Below are 19,203 nucleotides of genomic sequence, written 5' to 3' on the forward strand. Positions count from 1 at the left end.
ACCTCTCAGACGACTATCATATCACTCTAGAACCCCCCCCCCCCCCCAATATACTATCCCTTCTGATGAAACCTCACATGCTACTCTTTCATCAAATAATGACATCCTTTCATTTTCACATGTGCATCACTCATTGAGTCATTCCCTCCAATCATGTGTGGCTTTCTTTTTGTCCCACTTGTCATCTTTATTTCTCTTTTGTGTAACAAAGTACATGATGTATGTATCACCACCGGTCTCTCTGTCATCTGACTGATGTGCATTATAATATGTTATCTCCTCCTTCATGTGTCTGTTCAACTGTGGCTTGTCTGTCTCTTTCATCATGGGCTATAGGGTGGTATTTTTATCACCTTCGGCCTATACAGATTCCACAGGATAATTTATTCACTAGTCCTTTATACTCTTTTTCTGTTACTTTCTTATCCATAGATCCTTCTCATACTTCACTCTGCCTGACTGGAATGTTACTTTGGTTCTCTAATCTCTTAAATGGGATCCTATCAAACCTCTAGTAACTTGTATGATCAAATCTCTATTCCTGGGGTGTGGTAACACCATTAGTATAGTGCAGGTAACCCCACATATAACTCAGATACATCAACCTTGCCACACATGCCCTCCTCCTGCAGCCTGAGCCTGTTCAGTAGAGTTGTGGGAGGAGTGCACTCACAACATAGGGACCGATGCTGCATAATACAGTGCCCTTCTATGGCAGATAAACTGACCTATATTAATTTGAGTAGAGATGAGCACTCACTATACAGAATCAATAAATATTTGTATTTTAGATATCCCCCTCCTGCTGCCACTGTCTGTTTAGTAGAGCCGTGATGGTCACACTCAATACTGGTCCTTACCATATAAAAAATATGCTCTTCTTCTGCAGCTGGTGGAAGTCCCATAGAATGTGATGGTTAGAGTTGGGGTGAGATCTTCATACACACCTATGATGTATCTCTCACATACCCTTCTCCTGCAACTGCCATAAGGCCTGTGGAGATTGATAGTCAAGTTGAGTTGAGTAATTATTCATACTATATACAATAAAGTGCCCTCCTTCCATAGCTGGAGTTGATCCCATAGAATTAAGGTGAGTGCTGATACTTATCACAAGTGCCTTCTTCCCACAGCTTGTTTTGATACATTGGGTGTGGTGGTACAGTTGAGGTGAGCACACAAAGTTTGGTGTGAATGAGCCCCCAACCACATTACATATATTGGCTCCTAACAACTTGGCTACAAGTACTTGGATGGTCATGTACCACTTCCAACCATTGCTGGGACACAAATTTGGCTTCTGTGCCTCTTCTCTTTTCTTATACATGTGAAAAGTATACTGTGGATGACAAAAGATGCAGTCACACTCCATGGGCATCATTTGGACACTTTCTGAAATGTGGTCATTTAGGTAAATTTTGCACTGGTCTCTCCACTATATGAACATGGGTTTCTAACTAATCTTTGTGAAGGGGTGAGTTGTTGCCCTGGAAGTTAACATTTTCTTTATCTGTATTTCTGATAGATACCTCTGCATACATTCCCACCCATTTTCAGTCCACATTTTCTTATTGCATCATCAAAGAATGAAAATTTATGAGTACAAATACATAGGGGGAGTTAGTGAGCATGGACCAATCCAGTTATGAAACTTCAGCTGACCATGATGAAGTAGCAGAAGCTATAGAGGAAGTTAAGGACAGTATTATTGAGTTTGCTATGAGATGGCATCAGGTCATTCAACCTAGAAACAATTATTGAGAGCTTCTTTAACTAGCCATAACCTTTCTTGGTGGCATCCCACCTTGTGGAGTGCAATTTATATTACCTGGAGCACTGCATCATGCACAGTGGATGGCCAAGGCATTATATGCCCTCAAAATTTGAATGTTTATGGCTGTGAGAGAAGAGGACTCCATAACATCTGCATCTCTGTGTTCAAGTCTATCTCAAGGTATGGTTCACTGCTCCTCATGCCATTTCTGCTCCTCACAGTGATTTTAACTTCTTTCAATGTCTAGTTAAGTATAAAAAGGTGAATTCTACTCTTTCAAAATCTGCCTGTCAAAAATGTACTGGCCATCTATGGTATCTCAAATGAGGAACTCGTTGATTTCACATTCTTTGATTCAGCTGTATCCACAGAGGCAAGACAAGCAATGATAAAGACACCAACTGAGAAGGAAGACATGAGAAGGAATATCAGGAAGTTTGAGGACATGTAAATTGAAGATTTCATCACAAAAAACAAAAGACTTCTTCAGGTACCTTGAAATTCCATTTGGATTTCTGTATTATGAACTTGAGTCATGTGAGTTCAGACAGGACTACAGGAAAACAGTACAGATAGTTCAACACTTGAATGTGATAAGTGACAATGCTGAAAGGGGTGTGGCCCTTATTGATGAGCATAATGCCATCATAACAAAGAAATGAATAGCAGAAACAATTCATCTTTCAAGTTGTGCAGAATCATAGAAGATGCTTTTCTAACAGCAAAAAGGAAACAATAACATTGTAAAAGTGAATAACCATACCAAAGTAATATAGTTATGTAATTATACTGTTGTACATCTAATGGAATAACAATATACTTTAAATAAATCATTTATAATACATCAATTTGTCTTTATATCATGTAGTACATACAGTACCAGGCCAAAGCAGTCTAGAACTTCAACTTCATTGAGCAACTTCTGAATATGGTCCAAAATGGATAAATTTGACATTTAATGTTTCTTTATACATTAGAACAAAATTAGATGGTGAGAGCTTTAGAATTTTTAACCTGAAATTTTTCTTACAAATAAGGACCATCATCATGAACATGGGTCACATTTAATTTCATGTACTATTCCTTTGGTGTTCTTCAGACATGGGTAATTGTAATCAATAATCTTAATCAATTACATTTTCAAACTAATTGTAATCGTAATCAGAAATATGTAAGGCCTAGTAATTGCAATCATACTCATAAGGAATTGTAATCATAATCTGTGATTACAATATGATTACATTTAAAATTCTGGATGTCTTTCTGCTTCAAAAAATGCATTTCTGGCATTAACATTTTTGAAGTGGTTTTCACAGCTTTCCAATTTTCTGCACACAAACAAAAGATTTTCAGACATCAATTCATTACCCAGTAAGTCAATGCCCCTCAGCCCTGGATCACTAAGTTTAGAGGAGCAAGTGTGGTGAATTAAAAAGTAATTATTCATTCCTAGCCCAAGATAAGTGCATCTCCAGATTGAAAGCTAGTTTATAGTTTCATTCTGGTGCACTCTAGTGGTAATCTAGGATAAGTGGTAATCGTAAGTTAATGTTGCAAAAACTGATGTATTTTCAAATGGCAGCCACCAAAACACCAGTTTTCATCATTTCAATACTCTTACGACAGAAGTACTTTGGGCAGTTATAAGGCAAAATGTAAAAACTGTTCAATATCAATTTCTGCTACAGGAAAGACTACATCAAAATTGCTTAAGCATCTGCAGGTAATGATTTTTTTTTCTAGTAGACATTTTTTTTGTTATCTGTGAAGATTATTTAGATTGATTCAATAAAATATCATTTACCGTCAATCCATCATATCATTGTGGATATTTATTTCAGGCTTCAGTCTGATGATGATAGATTGATTGTCAGACTTGCTATAATGTTAGTCAATGCTCTAATTTCAAAACCTCATTAAATGTTATTTTTTCAGAGGATGTTTATAAAAGTCTCAACAAAACAGGTCAGTCAGAGCAAGTTAACCAACCTGGATTACTTTCCTTTGTATCCAAGCAACAAAATCCTACTAAAAAATGGCAATCTTCAGATCCAGGTCAACAACAAGCCATCACAGAGACTATTGTCGCTTTCATTGCCAAAGATTTAATGCCTCTATCAATTGTTGACAGTGATGCATTTTCTAACTTACTTAGCATCGCACTGCCCCATTATACCATGCCTTCATGGAAACATCTTAATACAATGCTTATTTATCAACAGAATGCCTAATTGCATGCTGAAATCTTAACTCTCCTTTCCCAGGCATCTAAGATTTGCCTCACCATGGACATCTGGACAAATCAACAAATGAGATACTTTTTTGAAATGATTGCTCACTTCATTATTGATTTCAATATGCGAAGTGTCATGTTGGCTTGACGATGTTTTCATGCTGAAAATATTCTTCAATACTTTGAGAATATTGTCACATCATTTGGCATTCAAAATAAGGTGTCATGAAAATGCCTCAAATATGATGAAGACATTTCGCTTGCTTGAAAAAGCAGAGATACCACTGACCAATGAAGAGGATGATGATGATGTAAATGATGGCTATGCAGATGAAGAATTGCACCCAGTGTCAGTCACCCTTGAAAATACATTTTCTTTCAAATCAGCTCATTTCACCTGCTTTGCTCATACATTACAACTTGTCAATGATGGTCTAAAGGAAGCTGATTCTGTTAAGGGTGTGTTGAGCAAGATATCCCAACTGGTGTCCCATGTTTGACACTCCAATCATGCAACTGATCTATTTGAGGGTGAAGGGGAGGTATGTCTCCAATCGGCCAATGCAACCTGATAGAACTCTCAGCTTGCAATTATTGGATCACTCCTCAATGTGTCTGAATCTACTATGCAGAAAAATAAGTGGAAAAATCAACATATATGAAACCAACATGGCTAAGGAACTTGTTGAAATTCTGACTTTATTTGAATGGGTCACAGATGTGACTCAAGGAGAAAAAGTTACATCCAGCATTGTACACCCTGTTGTCCATGAGCTTCAAACTGAAATGCGCGAGTTGTCCTCAAAGTACAGCAGTACAATGGTGCAAACTCTCAAGACATCTGTAGATTGGTGATTTTCTAAAGTTGACTCACTTGTATTCAAGATTGCTGCTGCTCTCAATCCGAGATAGAAGTTGGCCTAGTGCACCCCTGAAGAGGTGCAGGAAGTGAGAGCAGCTCTGCTAGCCAAAGTAATCGCTGTGAACAGTGACACTCCCACAACTTCTTCGACTTCTAACTCTGATAGTGACAGCACTACACCACCACTCTGTAAATGAACCAACTTCCTCTGGTTCATGCAGGATGCGCCTCAACAGCCAACAAGCACAGGACCAAGACAAAGGCCAGACATTAAAACCAAAGTTTCAGAATATTTCAGTAGCCCATGTTTACCCAAGGAAGCTGATTCATTAGCATTTTGGAAAGAGCAAGCAGATCACCACAAAAATGAAGTTTTGGCAAGAGCTGCCTGCTTAAGCCTTCAGATTCCAGCTTCTAGCGCTCTTGTTGAATGACTTTTCTCGATCGCAGGCAAAGTCTTAAACCCAAAAAATGCAACTTGACAGACTATTGATTTGAACAACTGATGTTTATTCGCTGTAACAGTTGACTTTAAAAATTTTGAGAATAAAAATTCTGATTGAAACTTTGTTTTTTGATCAAGTGAGTGATATGTAATTAACTTGTTGACCTATTGTGAAATTTAATGAAAAAATAAAGTTTGTTTTTAATCTTTGATTTTCTGCTTTTTTCCTTAAAATGTAATTGTAATCATAGCCAAATAATCATAATTGTAATTGTAATCCAGAATTTTGGAGTGTAATTTTAATTGTAATCTCATGTTGTAATCGTAATCAGACTTATAATCCCACACTTGTAATTGACCACATGTCTGGTGTTCATTTGTATCTTATAACTTTGCCCAATGATGTTCTTTATTTTTGATTTTTTTATATGATTAATGAGTTGATGCTGATGTGCTTTTTGATGAGGTGTTTCCATATTCTGACAAGGTTGTTGCTGATATTCAGTAAAAGGGATAGTGGTTGTGATAAAGTTTTACGTTTTCTTGTTGGATTGAATATCTAATGGTTTCTTTGTTTTGTTTTCACTTATTTGTTTATTTTTTTTTAACTTTTTCTCCAGGATAACCATTTTTATGAATTAAAAGATTGGTTATTCTATTTAATTAACTGTTGAAAATGATAGGGGTATGTATGTTAAATACAATTTTAATTATATATTATAAGGTTCTAAGTTTTTTTGTAGTTGGCAGGAAAGATGACAGGGTTTCAGTTGAAAGTGGAACAAGTGAACATATTGAAAATTATTTCTAAGGGTGTTTAATGCACCTTTGGTGAACCATAGAACTCTAGTGTTCTGACTTTGCTATTCTGCTACAAACTGTTTATTTATTGACTAATGCATTACTTTTTTTTAATTATGTAAAACACAGTTCATCTAATTCTCTTAGATGGAATTTAGTTTTCAACTAATATTATGTATTTTGACAACTCCCCTAAAACTTCATTCATTAATGTGATCTATTGACTGTTGTTGAGTATATAGGTTTATTTCCTTTGTCAGTTCTTGTGATGATTAAGCTAAGCTATATTTTTAAGTTCATTAATTCTCTCCATTGTTGTTTTTGCTAAATTTTCTTTAACTGTGTTATGTTTCATTAAACTCTTTGTGATTTGGTATAAAATTCTTCAAGAATTTTTTATGAGATCTGTTTTTAGTTTGGACAGGCATTTATCTTGAATACTTTTAGGGACCTTGAATATGGGTTCTTCACTTATGCAAATAACCCTCAAACAACTTTGCACTAAAATCAACATACTTCTTTGAAATATTGGTGAGGTTCATATGTATCCAGTGGGTAGCTCTAGGTTTAATGTTGCACTAGTTAAAATTACCATTATTATTCTCATGTGGTGATCTGTGTTCTTATTTGTTGTCACTTTTCCAACATATAAGATGTATACATAGTTAATACTAACAGTTTCCTGTGTTTACAGTTTAAAGGTACATTATTTGTGTGCTTCTGGTTTGTCTTTTACAGAGTTTACTATGTTGACTGAGATGAGATGTTCTTAAAAGTTTCAGTTCATCTGTGTTGTTCACTGATATACTTCACGTCACACACCATACCCACTTTTCTTCAAATGTTTTAATTAACAGTGTATTTAAAAAATTTTAAGAACACACACACACACATTTTTCTTTTTTGTAACTTGCCAGATTTTTTATATATTTATTTAGTAACAGGTGAATAGGTTCTTTTTGAAATAAGTATTAAAAAGGATTAATAGATATCATTAAACTCCAGTAGATTTCTTTGCATAACTTATAAAGAGTTATTTTAGATCTAAATTGTAATTTCTTTTAATTTGAGAATATATCTTTATCACAACAGTACCTTGAAGACTCATGTCAAGAAACTTAAAGTGGTTCTTTTAAATATAGTCCATTTAGCTTTAAAAGTGACATGAGTAATTTATCTCTGTTATTGTACTTGTAATAAATATAGTTTCTTTGTAGACATTTTGAGAACATCTTGTGTATTTCTGTATAGTCTGTATATTATTAAAACTATTAATTGATTTTCTGTGAATATTTCTGACTAGGAACTACACTAAATTTGCTCAAGTTCCCAATCTTGAGACCAAGTGGTTGGAGGCTGTATTATAGGACAATGAGGCTAATAGAAGATAAGAGAAAAGCTTCAGAAGAAACTAGGTTACGAAAATCTCTCTATCAGATGACTCAAAACCCAAAACATGCAACACTTTTGGGTAAAAATGTTAATTAAAGAATGTGTATTAATGTTGTTATATTGTAGGTAATGCAGTTTAGATTTATTGTCTCTAAAGTACTTTATTAAAGTTGTGGTTACAGTTCATTTCCAAGACAAGGTGAAAAATAAGGAAAAGTGAATATATAGAAAAAATATAAATATTCTACTTTTAATTTTTTCTTATTCAATATTATTAAATTTGTCCTGCTTGCATCATACTACCCAGTTAGTTTTAGTGACTTGCATTACATATAATTTCTTTATCAGAAAATGTTTTGAATAGTTTATTAGTTTCATAGAGTTTTTGGTGATTGATTATTGACTATTTAAATATAATTCTGTTTCAGAGAAGATTTATTGCTTTATTAAATGTATATTTTTAGTATGATTGTTGTAGGCTTGCATTAAGAAGCCTCTCTCAGTCATATATTGAAAACTAGTTAATAAATTGCTACATTTATATAGTAAAACTGATTTGTTTTGACAACACAATATGTTAAAATATAGAAATGTATTAAAATCCATGTTGTTGAAGGATGGGTGTTGTACTGACATGTTTGCATATCCAACTAAAGTAAAAAAAATATAGCTGTGTCAGCCTCTTTGGACTGATTTTAAGCACTTTCATTACCATTTATACACGGTAATATACATAAACTAACATATGTTATCCTATCAATCAGTTTGGTATGAACCCTAAATAAGCTGTACATCAAAATAGCAAAATGTTGAACAAAATAAGTTCTGACTTATATCTTTCTATATCTGGAGAAAAGACTTTATTTTATTTGTTTTTAAATGACAAATATTCTGTAGTTAGCACTACAAACTATAAACTCAGAAAAGTCATATACATATTTAAATCCTATGTTCTGTTTGAAATTTAAAATAAGAAAAATCTCTGTAAATTAGATTTAAATTATTTTGCATACATTACCATCATTTGCATTTACACAAAAACTGGTGTCATGTGTACATGTGAAAGCAAAATGTTACAAATGATTTATTTACAGGCATGTATCATTATGACAGTATTGTTTAATATTCTTAAAACTTATTACAATATGATAACATTTTCATTAGTGAAAAACAAATTGATTTCTCTGAACCATATTCTACAGTGAATGCTATATAAATGTGACATAAATTAACTTCATAACCACATACTTTTAGCTATAAGGAATTAAGTTTTTTTATAGTGAGAGTTGATCATGTTATTAAAAATAATGTTCTAGGCCCCAGTTGCTCTTGGAACTTAAATCATTGATTGTACTCATGTGATAATCCAAAACACTGCAGTTTCCTTTGTAAGTAACTTCTTTGAATGACAGCAATGTCAGTATTAGATCACATGTATTGATAAACTTTACACAGACATTCCACTATATGTAGGCATTGATTTCTAAGACAATCTTTAAGCAGGCTTAGGCTCCATTCCTCATGAAAACATCCATTGGTTTCAAGGTGTTGCAGGAAGCTCATGAACGTTTGGATTGTGAATTGTTATTAACCTAAAATTTTTGTGCATTATCTTGTTAAGATATATGTTTAATTTTATCACAATGGCTTTACAGGTTGGAGTGTTTTTTTGTTTTTTTTTCATAAACATTGTGTTAACATAAAATTTAAGGATAACAAGGAAGCTATTGGTCCATCTAGGCATTCCCATCCACTGAACTTTGCAGATGAGGGCTTTACACTAGATTTGTTTTGTATATGATTTTAGAACTCATTGTTGTCTCCCATATGGTCTGCATGCAAGTTTTTATTCTTTCATGAAAAATAATAAAGGCTCTCTTATTTGGAATGTTGTTTCTTTAGCTCATCATCATTTTATTATCTCACTATATGAATATCCTTTCCCCAGAAATGGCTGTAGGATATATATCCAGCCATAAGTTTATCTGGGGTGACATTGCACTGTCAGATTTTAGGTATTCACTGTGAACCAAATATATGGCTACTAAACTTGTTTCCCATGGTGCTATGGCTCACTTCTATGTTGAAATGTCACAGTTTTAATGTATGTTAATCATTCTTATAAGGTTTGATTAATCCTGTCACATAAATAATTTTTGATTTGTCTGTAGATATTAACACACTGAACATGCTAGAATCATATACTTTACAATTTGACTTTAGTGTATTTATGTGGTTTTTCTATTGATTTTCACATCTAGGACATATTGGTATGACTTTCAGAAAAGAGCATTCTGAGCAGTCCAGAAAAATACCTTCAGCTAGGACTGTTTTCAATCCAGATGATCCAGAGTTTGCTAAAGGAAGATTTTGTTATGACACCCCAGGTGCAATTTATAAGGATCAAGTATGTGTACATAACTATTTTTTATTATTTTCAAAAGTAAAAAGAAATGTAGAATGATTTACAAAACTTGTTCTTCAATAATTAACAAGTTTGCATGTATTTTATAATTACAAAACTTAAAAATGGCACTTTACGTTATGACCGTGAGCGGTGGCACCATTTTAGACACATGTTTTTTAAGAGTTTACCCCTGACGTTAGACAGTGTCATTGGTAATGGTGACACTGTCCGATTAGATTGTATTTTTAATTTTTTACACACTATAGGTCTTTTTAATTATATATAAATCTTTTATTGACATATATTGGTTTTATCTTGCTGTATTTATAGATTTTACTTTAATTTACTTTCACTGTTTTTACCGGTTGTTTGGTGCAGATAGCCTTGTTGCTTTGCACCATAAAGTACCAAACAACATAAAGTGGGAGTGAATTGCATTTAAATTATAGACTATGTTAAATTGTTTTACCTAAGGAAACAACTTAGGCTTAAATAGTTGCAGATCAGTGCAATCATTTATTATACAACTTGTGCACTACAGAAAAGTATTGTTAATATTTTGAGGTATCATTTTTTTGATTACTAAGGTGACTTGTAAAGAAAGAAGAGGAATCACCTAATCACCCTAAATAGGACCAGGCATGGTGTAATGATTAGCATTCTCAGACTGTGAATCTGAGGGTTTATTGTTCATTATCCATTGCTATAGAAACATGCTCACTCTTGCATCTATGGGGGATATTATAATGCTACAGTCAATCCTACTATTTGTTGGTAAAAGGGTAGCCCAAGAGTTGGCAGTGGGTGGTGTTGAATAGCACAGATACTCCTCATGTAGACTTGCTCAAAATTCAAACCAAACAAATAAACCAATAGAAACATACTCTGTACTCTGGGTGTACTATAAGGGTAATGGGCAAATATCACTATTCCATCAGACAAGAGTATACCAAGAGTCGGTGATGGATGCTATTGACTAGCTGATAAGTACAAGTAGCATTTGTGTAGCTTATACACATAATTCTAAAACAAATATATCAGTAAGGAACAAATGCAACCACAGTAATGTAATAGTTGAAACACAGAAATGACTAAAATTAGCTTCCAAAACGGAACTACCCCAAGCTATATCAACCTTGATTTGCCCTCTAAGCATTGCTAAAATATTATTCGTTATTAACACACCAATCTATTACACCCTTTTTTATTCGCGCCATTTCAGAACATGTGCATACCATGTGAGTACCCTCCACCAATCATACTGTGCTGCCTATACTAGTGCAGGTAGCTCCCTCTATTATTCTAGTACAATCCCCACTTTCTCGATTGGCATTACAGTGTATAGATGTGTGTTTACTTCACTCCATATGCTTGATGTTTTGTTGTGATTGCGATTCAGTCCTTCACAAGTTTAAACTTAAAATGTTTGTTTTCGAATTTTAGTTTTGTTTTTCGAAGAAATTCTTCCATAATTTGAATTCAAATTTTATGGTGGCACATGATGAAGTTCCCACCAATATTGAGGATAATAATATCACTAGTCCCCTGAAGGTAGATTGATGATTTCTACCATAAAAGTTCAAGTTTTAATTCACAGGGAGTTGGACACTTTTGCTCTGGAGTCAGTTTGTTCTCCCTTTCCCCCCTGAACAAGCTTCTGAGGAAATATTTGTTCAGGGTGAAGATAATTTGGACTCTATTTTTCTGGCTCCAGCCTTTTTTGGTCAGTCATATAATGTTGACAGTCAGGAGAGTTTGCCGCCCTCACCGTTCCTACACCTTATTGATCAGGTATGTCAAATTTTAAATCTTTCATCCTTAGCCATTGATTCCTGTCTTACCTTGTTGGATGAAGAACCTTATTATGATTATTATGTTTTCTATTGCTCACCTGACATCTGAGTTCATGCTAAACGTTTTGCTGATCAATTGCTATTGGGTGCAGGTATGCCCCGTCCCCTTTGGTTGATGGATCAATATTTTTTGGCTTACCAGCGGTGCTCGAATCTGAGGACTTTGATCCACTTTAATCAATTTCAGTTTTCTAGGATTTGTCTTGTCTTGACCACCCTTTTGCATATTATTTCCTAATTACAGTTGTTGCTTCAATCCTTTCACCAGTCACCTGATCAATTTTCTGATGAACTCGGGACCCTTCTGTGGTTTACCCTGGCCTGTTTATTGGCATTTGCACTGTCTCTCAACACCTGGTTATTATATTGTTGAGATTTGCTGGGGAGAGATGCATTACTTGAGGGGGTGCATCTCCCCTGCCTTCTTTGAGGGATCTTCGTCAGGCCCCTTTTCTGCATGAAACATCTTTTTTTGGGTCTTCATGAGCCTTTAGAATCTAGGGTTGATGTGGGGAGACTACATTCCTCCTTGTCATTCCTAGCATTTTGCTTGCCTCATCTGGCTGTTCCCACTCAAGCTTCACTGGTTCGAGTTTCATGTGCCTCTTTTTCTTCTCCCCATCCCTCACCCTATTCCTGGTGTTCCCATTCTTACCCTTGTTCCTCATCTGTTTCAATTCTTTACCTGGTTGTTTGTTCAGGGTTTGTCCATGTCAACGGTTACTAATTATTGGGCTGCTCTGTCAGACACATTCTGTTTCTCTTGATTCTGTAAAGCTTTCGCCTCCACAGTTATTTCCGTCCTTTTCCATTCCTTTTGTCTTGTTTGTCCTCCACGTCCTTCTGTTCTTCCAGAATGGGATCTAAATGTTGTTCTTCATGTCCTGTCTGGTTCACCCTTTGAACCCATTGCTACATGTTCCTTGTACCATCTTTCCCTTAAGACCTATTTCTTTCTCCTCCTGGCATGGTTGTAGTCATTCTGATGTTTATGCCATTAATGTTTTCCATTCCTCTCATGTTATCCTTTATCCAGATTGGGCCTTCCTTATTAAGACAGCTGCTGCCTGTGAAGGTTGTTTCACCTTTTCTCCCATTTCCTTACAGTCTATTTCCCACCTGTACTCACGTTCAGATTTGGATTGTCTTTTTTGTCCTGTGCTTTCCCTGCGTTGTTACGAGACTCATATCACCTTCTTTCATAGCTCCTTTTCCCACCTATTTATTCCCAGGAATCCCCCTGTTTCCTGTGACCAATCTCCTGTTACCCTTACTGGCTGGGTTTGGCAACTCCTGTGGCCAGCGTATTCTGACTTGTCCATGGAAGGTCGCTGGCTGCACTGTGTTTTGTCATACCAAATCCGTCGCTTAACTATGTCCTTAGCTGCTCAACTCCGCCGACCTTTGGAGGAGATCATTCAAGCAGGAATGTGGATGACTCCCAATACATTCATAGCACACTATCTGCATGATTTTGCTGTGTCTTCCTTGATCGGGTATCATTGTCTTCCTGTGGCAATTCTCCACACATCTGTTCACTTTTGATTGGGTTAAGTTGACCTGTTATTATTTTGTATTTTTTTCAAATGATATACTTCATTGTTCAGGATCCCACCAAGTGGCAGGTGTTGCCTGGTCAGATATGCTGCATATTTGATCTTTGCCCTAAATCTGTGTATTTCTAAACACTCATTGTAGAGATGGGATGTTTCTGTAAGACCACTGGATGCTTTTCTGGTGGTATGTGTATATCTATCTATCCATATATTTATAAAAAATGTTATTATCAATGTATTTTATATAAAGGAGCATGACTCTTGGACTTCATGATTAAATAATATGTTGAACAATTGCCAGGTTTTTATATATTTTTATTTAAAGAAGGATGGTGTTATTTAATTTTGATATTATTGTTGCCTATGCAGTTTTAACTATATTTGTCTTTTCATTGACTTCATGAGTAAAGCAGATGGAGATTATTTGCCCATCCCCACTTACCCATGATTCTTATAATCTTGGTTTTTCTGCTTTTCAAACTAGGGAATCTTAAACACCCTTTGCACAGTTTCCAGTGTGTTGTTCCTCTGGACTCCCCAACATGTATTCTGTCCCTCTTTTTTCTTTTAGTTGTGAATTCTTACCACTCCAGTTCCCAGTTGCTGGAGTGGTGGATCTTGGAGGTTTCTCTTGAGTGGGGTTGTACAATGAAAGAAATCAAACCCATAACTTATAAGTACCCACTCAGCGAAAAGAGGACTGTTGTCGTTATTATTCTTGAATAGGCAATAACATACTATTCTGAATCCAAGGCACTTCACCCAGATGTTTTGTCTGGGCTGACCACACTTGTTGATCATATTATTCAAGCTTATGCAAGGTGCTTCCACTGGATGTTTCTGCTCAGTTGGACCACACTTGACTTACTCAATAGAATCTCAGGGCACTTCCACTTGATGTTTTTGCCCCGGCAGACCTCACTTGGCCATAATATTATATATCCAAAGCACTTCCCCTGGATGGTTTTTGCCTGGGCGAACCAATCTTGTTGATCTATGTAAATTATGCAAGGTGCTTCCACTGTTGTTTTGCCCAGATGGACCACACTTGGCATAATCCGACGTATCCCAAGGTGCTTCCCCTGGATGTTTTTTGCCTGGGTGGACTGCACTGGACCTATTCATGTACCATTTATAGTCCTTATCTGGCACTTTACTATGACTAATTATTCCTATATCACATACTATGACCTACTACATATGTGGACGAATAATGCACTGTTGACAATGGGCTGATTCCAAATTATCAGACAAAATTTCATCTCACTACTTGTTTATAATGCTTCCCCTGGTTTTTTAAGGGAAAGATTGCTCTCATTTCCAATATCCTTGACAAGACAGGACTCTTGGCACATATTTCATCAGGCCTGTTGTCGATTACATGCTAGACATTTCGTATGTCCCTTCTATGCTGATTCATGTCATAGTTATACCGCACTACTCCAAAGCAAATTACTGTACATCTTTTTCTTGGGTATATGGTGCCTGCCTCATACATTCCACCCTATATATATATATATTACTGTTTTGTTGCTGGGTGAGAAGCATACCTGTTCCAGAAGTAGTGCTATACCCCATAGGTGTGCCTTACTTTCTTCTTCTGACACACCTGTTCTTTTCAGGTGGCTGTTATCCACTTATACAAATACTGTTGGGCCTTTACCAGCCCCATCACCTTTTTCAATTTGGGATTCTAGTTTTGGGTGAGAGGAGGTAGTACCATTTTTAAAGTTAACCTTTTCTTACACTGAATGTGTATTTCTGATAGGTACTTACCTCCACTCACCCACTTCCCACCCTTCCTTCCTACTGTATGTTTTAATTTGTAACTGCCAATTTTCAAAAGTGAGGATTGTACTAGAATAACACCTATTCCTGCACTAGTATAGGTGGTGCAGTATGACTTGTGAAGGATACTCACATGATATGCACATTCTGAAATGGCACAAAAATAAAGGAGTATTATAGACTGGTGCGCTATTAGAGAAAAATGTTTTAACAATGCTTAAGGGCAAATCAAGGTCGAGATGGCTTTGGATGAGGTGAGGTAAAAACCCATCAGAAATACATTTTCATTCTCCAATTTAAATATTTTAGGATTGTCAATAAAATATTAAACATAAAATTATGACAGTTGTAATAAAAAATGTAAATGGTTCTGTTAAACGTACAGTAAACATAAAATGAAGAAATTATAAAAAGGATAAAACTTTGGTTAGCAGTCATCAGCCTTCTTGTGCAAAGAAAAAGAAAAGGAAAGCAGTTGATTTGTGGGGATATATTTTACTCCCACATTTAAGCTTCTGATACTGTAAGTACTGTGTTATTGCTTTAACTTTTATATATCTGAGTTATTTTTTCTGAAAATCAGTCATATAATCATAAGAAAATCAAATGATGATTAATTTTTACAGATCTTAGACCTATTGACAACAGAGGAGCTACTGAAAACATTACCAAGAGAAATTATTATTCCTCGTACATTTCAATTAAGGCCATTGCAGACCCTTTTTATAGCTGGACTTGCAAGAATTGATTTAATAAAGGTAAATGTTATTATAAGTAAAATAGATTATATGGTGATTACTGAGCCATAATTGATGTTTAAAAACAAATTAAAGAACTATGTCAGTAGGTAGGTCTACCAGTTATTATTCTGAGTGCACATTCACAACTCAACTTTAAGAATTATATTAAAAATACAATTTTATTTTGTCAAGTTTTTACTAAATAATTTTATAGAAGTGATATTTTAGCATTACACAAAGCTTATTTTGTTTCTTGAATAAAAATGCAAATGTGTTACAAACTCATTTCTGTTGTATCTGTAGAAGATCTGAACTGTAAACATTGAACTTCTAGATTTTTCATTTGTTGTATTTATTCTTTATTTCTTCATGCTGTCTCCTAAACACACATTTATTTCTCTCAGTCAAATTTTAATATTTTTGGTTTTTTACACCTATTTATTCAACTGTACATTTATTGGTTGAACTAGTTTATTGTACTGCTCACAGATTTTTTTCAGAAACTTGGAGATTCTTATCTTTGAAAATTATTCTGATCTTAAGCAAATAACCATCACAAAGATCATATTCTGATTTTTAACCTTATATAGTAGTGAATGAAAAGTATTGTACTGAAATTAGTTGTTGGTTTCAGAAATCTGAATTTTGATAATAATACCTTACCTCCTCTCAGTACTCCCTCTATATGCACAAATGTTTTCACTTGTCACTAGTCTTGATACTCCCACCTACCCCACTTATTTATAGTGGTACAGCTGTGCTGTAGCATGCATATAAGCATGCAACAACACTCCACCAATAGGAGTGTTACACTCCCTCTATACTGTAGAACCTAATCTTTGCTTCTCAATTTGGCACTGTAGCATGAAGTTTTTCAAATTTTGCTTGTGTTTGATGTAGATTTTTGTTTTTTAATTTCTTCAATAACTTAGTTGTTTCTGATTTTGTTTTTTCTATAATTTAACTTGAGTTCCTGTAGGTTGTTCCTTTTGTTTCCGCTTGCAGTTGAAATATGGTTTGCCGAATTTGAAATCACTAATACTACAGTAGTAGTTCACACTGCACTACTACTGCACCTCCATCTGCAGTTTTTCAGGCTTTTGGCTGAAATGGAATCCATTATGCAGTCTGTGATGTCTCCTGATCCTAGATTAGATATTCATTTTCTTTGTGAACCTAGACAAGATAATAATGACAATTTTGAAGCCTTTTTCAACCTTCTTCCTTTGCCATGCAATTCTGTCTTCCACCTGTGGATGCTCCCAGACTGTCTTCAGCCTTTATGGATAAGTAGTCATAGGTATGTTACCTTGTGTCTGTGTTCTCTATGATTTATGACTCTTCTCCTTCCCTATTGCATTCTGCCCCCTTCCCAGATCTGACTACCAGATTTTTCCTCTCTCTCCAGATATTGGGATCCAGTTTGTAGCAGTTTTGTTCTGGGGTCAGCATGCCTTATCCTCCTCATACCTTGGATAATTACACTTTGGTGTACCATCATTTGAATTTTCCATTTCTTGATTATCAAACCTCAGAGTCTTTGATCCAGCTGTGGGGTTCCTTCTGACCCTAATACATATGTGAGATTTACCTAAGCCTAATTTTTCTGCCTCTGTTTATCCCTCTCCACTCTCCTGAGATACCTCTCTTCCATCCATCTCCTGTCTGAGGCTATCCACAGCTCCCCTGCAAGGTTTTCAGAGGATATTCACTCCTTTATGTATTCCATGTTGGTGTGCTTGTCTTCCTCAGCCCTTTCCCTTCTGACATGGCACCTCTGTTGTTGGTATCTTGATATTGCCTTGTTTTTATGTACAACAGTTTTTGGAAATCTTCCTGATTCATTGGAATACTCCTCCCTTTCAACCTTGGTCTCTTGCTATTGCAGCTTTCACCTGCTCCAGTTTCCATTTCCCACCCTCCTCCTTTTAGCCCTTTATCTGTTCCTTTTTCCCAGATCGTGGTAGCTAACTGCCAAATTACTCATCACCAGGTCCCCCTAGCCCCCAATGGTACAGGTGATTATCCCGTAGGTTTTGGCAAGGTCAGAGTACATTTAACCAAGTTTGTGCATTTATGGAGTAATTTCACCTCAGATACTTGAGTGCTTCAGGTGTTGTCAGAAGGTGTTTCTCTTCATTTTCTCAATCCTCCTCTCTTATCCCCACATCCAACCCCCCCACCCCTTCAGGATCCTATTTATTGCCAACATCTCTTCAAACCAGTTCAGACTTTTTTTCTCAATGATTTTATAGAACCTGTCAGTCATCTATCTCCTCGATTCTATTCCAGATCTTTCCCAGTCTCAACTGCTTCATTGACTTTCTTCATTTCACCAAGGAGTTGTTCCTCACATTTTGGTGGGCATTTACTCTGGGTCTTTGGTTGATGAAGGTGGAGATCATGGATGATTACCTTCACTTCCTTATTTCCACAACATTCAGTTTTTAACCTTGTTTTGTCCACAAGGGTCGAGTTTATCAATTCTGGGCTTTGCCGTTTATCTTTGTGTCTGCTCCTTACATATTTTATCAGGTGGTCAGGGCCTTTTGCTCATTTTATCCATTCTCACTGCCTGTTATTAGCTCCATCCTGTCAGACCTTTCAAGAGCAAACCCAGGTGCTTCTTCGAAAAGTGGCTAAGTGGGTTGGCTTGTCAAGTTGGAGAAATTTCTTCTTCCAGCCCAATCCTTTATTCACTTGGGGGTGTTTTTCAACTACTGTCTCAGTCGTGCCCAGCATTCTCAACTTCATTTGCAAGTGATCGAGCTGTTAGTTCTCAAGGCTTAATCCTCTCCTTCTCTTACTGCATGCAAGGTTCTCTCTCTTTTCCAGACATTGACTTCCATGAAAACCCTCATCTCCTTTGGTTGTGCTCACATATGCACCATTCAATGGATGTTGCATGATCAGTGGAATCTTACTCAAGATATCCTGGACTTGGTTACACTTTTCTCTCCCTCACTACTCATCTATTTAGCCTGGTAGCCAACAGAGACAACACCACAATGGGTGTTCCTCTTCTGCTTCCCTGTCTGGAGTTGCATCTTTTTATGGATGCTTCTCTGATGGGTTGGGGAGGGATTATGCACATCAATATGCTGGAGCTTCTTGCCATTTGTTGAGCTCTGGATCATTTCCTGCCTTTAACTCTCCCAATACATGACCTTTTGTACTCACTTAAAGTTGATATAAATTTAATACTTATAACTCTATATATATTGGGTATATCTTCACGAAATTTGACAGTCTTTCAATTAATATTAAAAGTCTTTCACATACAAAAAGTCATATTTCTTAGTGAAGTATTTCTAATAAAATAAAGTTTTGTCCATGAATATATTGAGTATTT

At 35.7% G+C, this 19,203-nt stretch overlaps 1 protein-coding gene across 1 annotated transcript in view; it reads left to right on the forward strand.

Annotated features, from left to right (window-relative positions):
• LOC106469310 (nitric oxide-associated protein 1-like) overlaps positions 1-19,203 on the forward strand; it is a 43,952-nt gene that overhangs the window by 12,671 nt on the left and 12,078 nt on the right. The window contains exons 3-5 of the mRNA XM_013929800.2: positions 7,419-7,586; positions 9,769-9,914; positions 15,738-15,869. Of these exons, the coding sequence (XP_013785254.1) occupies positions 7,419-7,586; positions 9,769-9,914; positions 15,738-15,869 (446 nt within the window). The remainder of the gene's footprint in view (positions 1-7,418; positions 7,587-9,768; positions 9,915-15,737; positions 15,870-19,203) is intronic.

The sequence above is a fragment of the Limulus polyphemus genome, unplaced genomic scaffold (genome assembly GCF_000517525.1).
Source record: "Limulus polyphemus unplaced genomic scaffold, Limulus_polyphemus-2.1.2 Scaffold3417, whole genome shotgun sequence".
NCBI classification, from domain to species: Eukaryota; Metazoa; Arthropoda; class Merostomata; order Xiphosura; family Limulidae; genus Limulus; species Limulus polyphemus.